At 48.9% G+C, this 10,925-nt stretch overlaps 1 protein-coding gene across 4 annotated transcripts in view; it reads left to right on the forward strand.

Moving 5' to 3' along the window:
• ACOT7 (acyl-CoA thioesterase 7) overlaps positions 1 to 1,410 on the forward strand; it is a 173,484-nt gene extending 172,074 nt beyond the window's left edge. For all 4 annotated transcript variants that reach the window (XM_029065890.2, XM_029065891.2, XM_029065892.2 and 1 more), the window contains one exon: positions 979 to 1,410. In XM_029065890.2, the coding sequence (XP_028921723.1) occupies positions 979 to 1,083 (105 nt within the window). In that variant the 3' untranslated portion in view covers positions 1,084 to 1,410. The remainder of the gene's footprint in view (positions 1 to 978) is intronic.
• Positions 1,411 to 10,925: the final 9,515 nt, after the last annotated feature.

Consider the following 10,925-nt stretch of genomic DNA (forward strand, 5'->3'; position numbering starts at 1 on the left):
GGGAATCAGGTTGTCCCATGTGGGGCTCCCAGTCTTCATCCCCATTTTTACAGATGAGGTAACTGAGGCACAGAGAAGTTAAGTGACTTGCCCACAGTCACACAGCTGACAAGTGGCAGACCTGGGATTCGAACTCATGACCTCTGACTCCAAAGCCCATGCTCTTTCCACTGAGCTGCTTCTCTGTTTCTGTCTCTGCTTCTCTTCATCTTCTCTTAGATGCAATCCCTGTCCCACGTGGGGCTCACAGTCACAATCCCCTTTTTACAGATGAGGGAACTGAGGCACAGAGAAGTGAAGTGACTTGACCATGGTCATACAGCAGACAAGTGATGGAGCTGGGATTAGAACCCATGACCTTCTGTCTCCCAGGACTGTGCTCTATCCACTACACCGTGCAGCTTCTCTACCAATTCTGTCATAGTGTGCTCTCCAAGCACTTAGTAAAGTGCTCTGCCCAGAAGTGCTTAATATATACCATTGATTGAAAGATTGAACATGTTCCAAGCAGCACTGTAAGCACTGCTTTTGTCAGGAGCCTCCTGAGGTTCTGCAGAATTACCACTGAAGAATGGTTCTGCAGAGACCTCTCTGGAAAAATTGGTTTCAGGAATGCCAGAACCCCACCATCTTGCCTGCTGTGTGACCTTGGGCAAGTCACTTAACTTCCCTGTACTTTGGTTCTCTCATCTGTAAAAGAGGGTTTCAGTGCCATTTTCCCTCCCTCTTAGACTGCAAGCCCTATATGGGATAGAGACTTTGTTCAGTATGTTTATGATGTTTGGCACATAGTATGTGCTTAACAAGTATCACAGTTGTTGCTAGCTGAAATTCAGGTGGTTCTGGAGGAAGACTAGGCCTCCAGGAAATTCCTCAAAAGAAAGCCCTCACTGCCACAGGGATTCTCTCTACCCGACACCAACCAGCAGAACGCAGTAAAGAATCCGCTTTAATCTTCTTGTCTTTTGCTGTTAACAGGCAGAAACCGAAGATGAAAAAAGGCGTTTTGAAGAGGGCAAGGGGAGATACCTGCAGATGAAAGCTAAACGTCAGGGTCAGACACAGTCTGGCCCTCAAGAGTGACCTTCTTCTGGGCGACGGAGCACCGGGGGCAGATCCCGTTGGGAGGAGTCACTCCATTTAGAAATAACTCACTTGGCCAAAAACTTAAACTCACATTAAAAATTGGTGTTCTGTGAAGTATTCGTAACATGGTGTTGTTCTACAGTATATCCTGATCATGTACACCAAAGCTTATTTATACAGTATTACTCCAGTAGAAGTGCTACATACACAATATTGTTTCAAGCTGTCTTGAAGCATTCCATTCAAAACGTAAAGAAAACTTCTGGGCACATGTATGATATTTAAAGACTAAGGTGACATTAATAAAGCTGTTCTCTGGCTGAAGCAGTTGTCTCATGTCCTCATTTTTCCCTGGGGATTCAGTGGTGGGATGTTCTGTACATTCGGGAGGCAGCTCGAGATAGGAGCCCTTAACCACCGTTCTGCTGCTGCTTTGGAGAGAAGGAGCATGGCCTAGTGGAAAGAGCATAGGCCTGGGAATCAGAAGGAACTAGGTTCTAATCCCGGCTCTGTCACTTGTCTGCTGTGTGACCTGAGCAAGTTACCTAACTTCTCTGAACCTCAGTTACCTCACCTGTAAAATGGGGATTGAGACTTTGAGCCCCATGTGGGACAAGAACTGTGTCCAACCCCATTTGCTTGTACTTAGTACAGTACTTGGCACATAGTGAGCACTTAATAAATACCATTATTATTATTATTACTCCCCGGCAGCGGGGCTGTGACGTCCGTGGCAGCCACGTTTTCCAGCGCAGTCCTGTTAGGGTGGCTGCTGTCAGGGTTCACTAGGTCCCGCACCTGGCCTCCAGTCTGCTTCACCTGGTTGCCACCCAAAGCATCACCCTGCACCTCTCCACAGACATTTCAAGTCTTCCCACTGCAGAGACAGTTCCAAAAATGTTCACTTTGGCATTTTTAAGTGAAGGATGCCTACACCCAAGTGTCCTCAATCAGCTCACTCCCTATTTGTCCTCATTTCCCTTCCACTACAACCTGAATCACAAACTGAACCGCGCTCTCTTCTGTCTCACCACCAGCCCCTTGTTCATACCCATCCTTCTGGAACTCCTGTCCTCTTCACAACTGGCAGATCACTTCTTTCCCTATCTCCAAAGCTCTTTTCAAATCTCCTCCTCCAGAAGCTTTCCCTGATTTACTCTCATCTCCCTGCAGCCTCCGGCCACTTCAACACTTCTGCATCACTTTTGCATCTGGTACTCATCCATCCCCGTACCACTTAAATACCGATCTTTCCTGTTGCTTCCACCTACCTGTAATTTCTTTCGGTATCAGATTCCCCACTAGAGTGTAAACTCCTTAAGGGCAGGGATCAGGTCTTCTGACTCCACTGTACTCTCCCAAGCACTTAGTATACAGTGCTCTATCCAGAGTAAGCACTCAAAAAATGCTATTGACTGCGTAAGCACAGAGCTTGGCAAACAGTAAGTGCTCAACAAATATCCCAATTGTGATGTATTACTATTAATAATAATAATGTTTTTTGTTAAGCACTTACTATGTGCCAGGCACTGTACTAAACCCTGGTATCGATACAAGCAAATTGGGTTGGACACAGTCCCTGTCCCACATGGGACTCACAGTCTTAATCCCCATTTTACAGATGAGGTAACAGACCCAGAGAAGTGAAGCGACTTGTCCAAGGTCACACAGCAGATGTGTCGGAGCCAAGATTAGAACCCAAGTCCTTCTGACTCCCAGGCCCATGCTCTGTCCACTAAGACACACTGCTTCTCTAACAAATAGCCTTCTTCTCCCTCCTCTCCCCAACTGGAAAGGGAAACTTTGCCCGCTACGTGCACACTGCTGGTCTAATGGGGGAGAAAAACAAGGAGAGGAGAAGCATTGAGAAAATGAATGAACTGTTCATCTGCTTATATTGTCCCTATCCCAGTGGGTATTACAGTGCTCTCAGTATAATAAGAGCTTAGCGAGTTTCACAAATACCACAGTCATTATGAAGAAATCCAAATTTGAAGAACATTATGAAGAACAGCCGACAAGTGGCAGAGCCGGAATTAGAACCCACATCCTTCTGACTCTCCGGCCCATTCTCTGTTCACTAGGCTATGCTGCTTCTACTCTCTCTGTCCACCCCCACCCCTCCAGACTCCTGCACTTGGGCCTGAGCTGTAGCCAAAACTGATGCACCCAACAGAGACTCCCTCCCTGTATCTCCTACATATCTTCTCTCTCCTTCAGGGCAGCTTGGGCCCCTGGGGGCTCCTCTCCCCCATCTTTTAGAGAAGCAGCATGGCTCAGTGGAAAGAGTCTGGGCTTGGGAGTCAGAGTCTTTGAATTCGAATCCCGACTCTGCCACTGTCAGTTGTGTTACTGTGGGCAAGTCACTTCACTTCTCTGTGCCTCAGTTCCCTCATCTGTAAAATGGGGATTAACTGTGAGCCTCACGTGGGACAACCATATTACCCTGTATCTACCCCAGCGCTTAGAACAGTGTTCTGTACATAGTAAGCGCTTAACAAGTACCAACATTATTATTATTATTCTGACCCAACCAAGCCCATGAGGTCCGGCTGTCTGTTTTCAGGGTTTGAGGAAAAGAGAAGCAGAGCTCATCTGGAGGAAGAAATCAACCAGATTAAGGACTCCAAAACCCAAACAACTAGAATTCTGAGTTGACTCCGAGTCATTCTGTCTCAGGAAACCACCAGAGGTTATGAGAAAACAATAAGTTGGATCGCTCAACTGTGACCCCGAGAAGTACACTGACTGAGCAAGGAGCTCAGGGACCAGACAAGGGAAACAGGACGGATGTTGAGGCTCACCCCAGGGCACTTGGGAGCAGATTCACAAAAAAGGTAATAAAACGAAAGAAGCAAGGGGAGGTGGATGTCAATGCTTTTCTGCCAGAATAATGTCATCTTAGGTAAGAAACACACAGTTCTCCAAAGCCTGGAAGAGTGGAGGGAATGTATCCTTATCTTTGGGGGAAACTCCTGCATGGCTCCACAGTCAGAACACCTCCAGCTGGGTCTTCTTGAGGCAAGATGAACACTTCTCTCCCCACCTTCAACCCCACAAATCCTGAATCACTTGCTTCTGCACAAGGTGACTATGTTCAGTTCCCATTTCTCTCAAAGTGAAAGGAGATTGGCAGTCTTTTCAACACTAATCTAGTGGAAAGCCATTGGTTTCAGAACAGGAAATTCTGGATTTGGGGCTATGAGATTCAGTTCTCCATCTCGCCTCAAGAAGACCCAGCTGGAGGTGTTCTGACTGTGGAGTGCTGGGGGAGGTTCTGTGCTGCTCCCCTCACTCTTCAGCTTAGACTCAGCACTGCCATAGGTTCTTCAGGATAGCAGTGGGCTGGGCTGTTTGGGATGGGGGCTAGAAAACTCCAGAATGTTTTGCCAGCTTGGCAGACACTCCAACCAGGGTTTCTAAGGGCCACCGCAGGACAGGCGACATGCTACTTGACTCTGGAGACTATTTTGGTCTGTACCACACTTTCCTCATGAACATGGGACAGATTCTGTCCCAAGGAGATTTCTGTGAAAAGAGTTTGCTTGCCCTGTGTAAAACACTGTGTTAAGGACCATAGGAAGGAAAAAAGACAATCTATAGCCAACTTGGATGCCCCTGTTCCCTTGCTTATGACCCAGCTTCATCGTGACTTGTGAAATTGTTCTGCCCGCCCTGGGGCTCTGATTCCCCTCATTTGGTTTTCCGTCTGTAATCCTTCCAGTGTCTGCTGCCTACTGGTGTCTGCCCACCCCGACAACTCCAGAAGGACCAGGAAAGACTGTTGGCTCGCTAAGGTGAGTTCAGCTAGAGCCAGGCCTGGGCCTGGGTTAGAAGGGGCAGCTCACCCTCCTCTGGGGGGTGACAGCCCCTCTTGTGTAGAGATTGACTCCATTATACTTCTCCCAAGTGCTGAGTACAGTGCTTTGCTTCCAAAAGGTGCTCAGTCTGACAGATTGCTGAAAGAAATGCAATGCTCCTGGGTGGACCATTGTGGGAAGGAAGCAAGTAGCTCTGTAATAGGAGAAGGAACCAACATAGGGCATAGCTCTCCTTCCTGCAGCAGAGCCTAAAGCAGTCTACCCTGCGAGTGTCTCCATGTGACTATCACCTGTGACTCATGAGTTGAGGGGAGAACTGTTTGACTTGTAAACATCACATTCGATTACTTGAAACATTGTGTATGGCTGCTTCCCATTGTTGGTTATTCTAGTTATACTGGGCACCATGTGTTTAAATGTGTCAAATGGAATGCACACGTACACTTTTGATGCAAGCCATAGTATTGTCCTCTCTACTACCTCGGGACAACCTCTCCACCCCTTGACGTTTTAATAGGGCCAGAATTGTTTGAGATCCTCGAGCCTTCAGTTTCCATGGAGAGGGAAGCAGAGTGGCCTAGTGGCAAGAGCACAGACCTGGGAGTCAGAGGACCTGGGTTCTAATTTTTGCTCCACCACATCAATCAAGCAGTTGATCATATTTATTAACCGCTTACTGTATGCTTACTGTATGCAGAGCATAGTACTAAGCACATGGGAGAGTACAGTATAACAATATAACAGATAATATAATATCCCCTGCCCTCAATGAGCTTACAGTCTAGAGGGGAAGACCGACATTAATATAAATAAGTAAATTATAATGTTGGTATTTATTAAGCGCTTACTATGTGCCGAGCACTGTTCTAAGCGCTGGGTTAGACACAGGGGAATCAGGTTGTCCCACGTGGGGCTCACAGTCTTAATCCCCATTTTACAGATGAGGGAACTGAGGCACCGAGAAGTTAAGTGACTTGCCCACAGTCACACAGCTGACAAGTGGCCGAGCCGGGATTCGAACCCATGACCTCTGACTCCAAAGCCCGGGGTCTTGCCACTGAGCCACGCTGCTTCTCTAATGGATACGTTAGTGCTGTAGGGCTAGGAGGGGGGATGAATAAATGGATCAAGTCAGGGAGATGCAGAAGGGAGTGGAAGGAAAAAAAGACTTAGTCAGAGAAGGCCTCTTGGAGGAGATGTGCCTTTAATAAAGCTTTGAAGGTGGGAAGAATAATAATTTGTCAGCCAAGAATCCATCCTAAAGTTGCTGAGTAAAGCATCTGGGTTTGGGTGGTCCACAGGCTTGGGAGTCTTTAAATATGCGTGACCCTTGGGTCCTTGGGGAAACATCAGACTGTTCCTTTTGGACAAGAAGGGTTCATACATCAGACCCACTTGAGAGAATGACCTTATAAATCCTGCCTTTCCCCAGAAATTCAGCTGAGTTCTCCATGTGCCAGGGCTATATCAGGGGGATGAGGTGGGGAAGTTGGGCTGCTATTCCAACATTGTCCTTTGTTATCAGTCAATCAATCAATTGATCAAAGGTCATTTCAGCATCAAGGAAGCACGATAGGTAATGTTGTTGCTAGGAGCCCAGCCCAAGTCTGAAAGAACCTTGCTACAAACTGATCCACCCCACGAGCCTTTTTGAGATTTGGTGGAAATTAACAATCTCATCCAATCCTGTCAGTCAGTCAGCAGTCATCTTATTTATTGAGTGCTTATTGTGTGCAGAGCACTGTATTAAGCGCTTCGGAGAGTACAATATAACAATATAATAGACACATTCCCTGCCCACAACAAGCTCACAATCAATCACATTTATTGAGTGTTTACTGTGTGTAGAGCACTGAACTAAGCACTTCGGAGAGTACAATGTAACAGAATTGGTAGACACATTTCCTGCCCACAGTGAGCTCACGGTCATCAACCCAACCCTCTCCCTCCCCAAACTTCTCAGAATATTACTTTCCCAAGCTCTTAGTATAATGCTCTAGCACACAGTAAGTGCTTAATAAATACAGTTGAATGAATGAGTGAATAATTATTAGCTCCTAGGGGGTTGGGGCCTAGTCAGCTAACTCTCATGGTGACCTCAAGTTGAGTGGCCACTGGCCTGGCACTCCTGGGGAATACTGGACTTTCAGATGCATATGCCTTCACACGGTTACACCAAGCATGCAGTGTTAAGTGAGAACATCACACCCACCATATTGGGAAGCATCCTGAGAGGACTCAAATCCACAGCATTCCTACAGGGGGGAACCTCATCCCTTCTCTTAGCTTCAGGGTCATGGCATTGTCTCCTTGCATCTGTATGAACATGAGTTTAGCTTCTGAGCTGCAGAACCTGGGCAGGAGGCATGGCATTTGAAATTAAAATACTGGATATTAAGGGTGTAATGCAGTATGTGCACGAGCCAGCCAGAAATTGGACCGTCTCACATAAAACTGGACAAAAGATCACCCTACCCTTAACCCCTGTTGAGATCTCAGAAATATTCTGATCTCTAACCATAAACTGCACCCATTCTCCCTACCGGGTGCCTCAAAACGTGTGTCACTGGACATAAGGGCCCCGGATAAGAGAACGCGAATGGCTGAGTGCAAACCATCACCACTATGCTCCCATCCTGCTGGTGAGAGGACATACCTTTTTATGGTATTTGTTAAGTGCTTGCTATGTGTCAAACACTGTTCTAAGCACTGGGGTAGATACAAGTTAAGTTGGAGGCAGCCTCTCTCCCACATGGGGCTCACAGTCTACATAAGAGGGAGAACGGGAGAACTGAGGCTCAGAGAAGTTAAGTGACTTGCCCAAAGCCACCCAGGCATTTGGCAGAGCTGGCATTAGAATCCACGTCCTTGAGCCCATCACTGGGCAGGGATTGTCTCTATCTGTTGCCAAATTGTACATTCCAAGTGCTTAGTACAGTGTTCTGCACATAGTATGTGCTCAATAAATACTATTGAATGACTCCCAGGCCCGTGGCCTTTCCACTAGGCATGTTGCTTCTCCCAAGAAAGGTATATTACTGTACTTTCCAAGAAAGGTGTACTCCTGAATTTATATACTGGTACAAAAGATTATCAAAGACAATCACAGTCAGGAATGCAGTCATAGTATCAAAATTGTCAAAATAATAATAATTTTGTTGATTAAGGCTTACTATGTGCCAGGCACTCTACTAAGCACTGAGTTGGACACAAGCTATTCAGATTGGACACAGTCCATGTCCCACTTGGGGCTCACAGTCTCAATCTCCATTTTACAGATGAGGTAACTGAGTTTCAGGAAAATTAAGTGACTTGCCTATGGTCACATAGCAGACAAGTGGCAGAGGTAGAATTAGAATCCAATCCTCGGACACCCGGTACCATGCTCTTTCCAGTAGGCCATTCTGCTTCTTCAAATTTAAGGGCATTTCTGCTCCCAGGATGTCCCCATGGGTAGCGGGGAGCACTGACTCCACCAAAAGTCCGGCAGACTCCTCGGAGTTGTAGATAAGGTTCAGATGAGCACTAGTGGCCTTCACAGATGGCTTACCCAGGGGGCGGGGGAAGGGGATGGTTGTTAAGACACATCCTAAATCTGGACCCCAGGACTGTTTTGACCCCAAAACAGAGTAACTCTGCCCCAGGAATTCCGGGAGAAGGAAAAGGAATACCAGCTTGCTCTTCTCTGCCCCGAGGTCCTTCCATCACTTTCCCACTGAGAGCATCGTTTGGTTTCTATGCCTTTCCAACTTTTCTATGACAAAAGCCCCACGGATGCCTGCAGCTTCCTCCTTTCCGTCCCTCCTTCTTCATTCATTCAATTGTATTTATTGAGCGCTTACTGTGTACAGAGCACTGTACTAAGCACTTGGAAAGTACAATTCGGCAACAGAGACAATCCCTAGCCAACAACGGGCTCACGGTCTAGAAGGGGGAGATAAACAACAAAACGAAACAAGTAGACAGGCACAGGGCAAGCTGCCACCTCCGACGGCTTCCCATACTCTCCAACCCTGAGATTTCGAATCCGAGCGGAAAAGCCACTCTTTGCCCCCAGTCACAGACAGAGACCCCCTCCCACGGCCTGCTGCGGTCTGTAGACCGTGCCCCCGACCCCTAGGGCGCATGCGGCCATTAGGAGGGAGAGCTAATTAATAAGCTGAAGGATGGTCTGCTGAAGGATGGTCTCTCCCTGTCCCCAGATGTAGGCCCTGAGGGCTGATGTCTCTAGCTGCGGGAGCGATGGCTGAGGGAGGGGAACTGGCTGCGGGCAGTGTGAGCCAGACTTTCCAGAGGCGGCCTGTCCATCTGGAGCCCAGAAGGGGCTGCGAGGACTCGTCTGGAGGGCCTGGTTGACCGTGCCCTGCTTCCACCCGACTCCCAAGGAGAGAGACAGGAAGAAAGCTGCTCACCTGCGGGGCCGGCTTTCCTCGAGACTGACCAAACAGCAGGGCATCAGGCGGGGCGTGGGGATGATTCCCAGCTCAGAAGCTCTCCGGGAGCTCCGGTGGAAGCCGGACCGGCAGGAGAGCCGGGCCAGGTTCTGCTCCGGGGAGGGAGGGAGAGGAGTCACCCCCCTCTCCCTCGCGCCCCTCCCCGGCGTGCTCAGGCTCTCTCTGGCCCCGGCCCTCCCAGGGCGTGAGAGTCAGAGGACGTGAGTGCTAATCCTCTCTCCGTCTCTTGTCTGCTGTGTGACCTTGGGCAAGTCACTTAACCTCTCTGTGCCTCAGTTACCTCTTCTGTAAAATGGGAATTAAGACTGTGAGACCTACGTGTGACAACCTGATTAACTTGTATCTCCCTCAGCGCTTAAAACAGTGCTCGGTACATGGTACGCGCTTAACAAATACCATCATTATTATTAATCCCACCGCCGCTACTTGTCTGCTCTGTGACTTTGGGCAAGTCACTTCACTTCTCTGGGCCTCAGTTAACTCATCTGTCAAATGACGATGAAGACTGTGAGCCCCGCGTGGGACAACCTGATTACCTTGTATCTACCCTCGTGGTTAGAACAGTGCTTGGAACATAGCGAGTGCTTAACAAATACTATAATTACGATTACTATTATTATTCTGCCGCTTCCTAAGATCCGATGCTCCCACTTCCCTGAGCCCAGCCATCCCTGCGCCCCTCTTCCCGCCCCGACCCGACTCTTCTATCTCTAAAATGGGCCCGCCCGGCCACAGAGCCCACCCACAGCCCCGCGCAGACTGGGGTGATGCGGGAACTGCCCCCCGTGTCCAGGAACGAAGGACCGGATCAGCCAGTCGCGTCCAAGCCGGGTTAGGCCGGGGAGGAGCCGGGAAAGGCCCCTCTTGGCAGAGAGGTCGGGGAGGAAAGGAGAGAGGGGACTCTTCAGAAGTGGAATTTATTGAGAGCTTACTTTGTGCCAAGCACCGTACTAAGTGCTGGGGCGGATACCACCAAGTCGGGTTGCACACAGTCCCCATTCTACGTGAGGCTCGCAGTCTTAATCCCCATTTTACAGATGAGGAAATTGAGGCCCAGAGAAGTTAAGTGACTTGCCCAAGGTCACACAGCAGACCAGATTCTTCTGACTCCCAGGCCCATGCTAAGTCAACTAGGGCACGCTGCCGCCCGCTTCTGCTGGCTCAGGAAAGGAGGAGTCGGTGGCCTTCACGGCCTTCGCGGCCTTCGAGTGGCCTTGGGGGTTCAATCAATCCACAATATTTATTGAGCACTTACGGTGTACAGGGAACTGTATTAAGCGCTTGGGAGAATTCAACAAAACAATCTGACACATTCCTTTGTCCACAACGAATTTACAGTCTGGAGGGAAGTTGGGTCCTCTTAGGGGCTAGGGAGAGATGAGGTCTTGGGGGCGGGGGGGGGTGGGGAGAGGGGGGAAGGGGCGCGGGGGGGGGGAAAGGAGGAGGGGGGAGCTAGCAGGGAGGAGAGGGAGGAAAAGGAGGAAGAAGGAGCTGACAGAGAGGAGGAGGAGGAGGGAGCTAGAAGGGAGGAGAGGGAGGAAGAGGAGGAGGAAGGAGCTGACAG

The sequence above is a fragment of the Ornithorhynchus anatinus genome, chromosome 5, assembly GCF_004115215.2.
Source record: "Ornithorhynchus anatinus isolate Pmale09 chromosome 5, mOrnAna1.pri.v4, whole genome shotgun sequence".
Lineage (NCBI taxonomy): Eukaryota > Metazoa > Chordata > Mammalia > Monotremata > Ornithorhynchidae > Ornithorhynchus > Ornithorhynchus anatinus.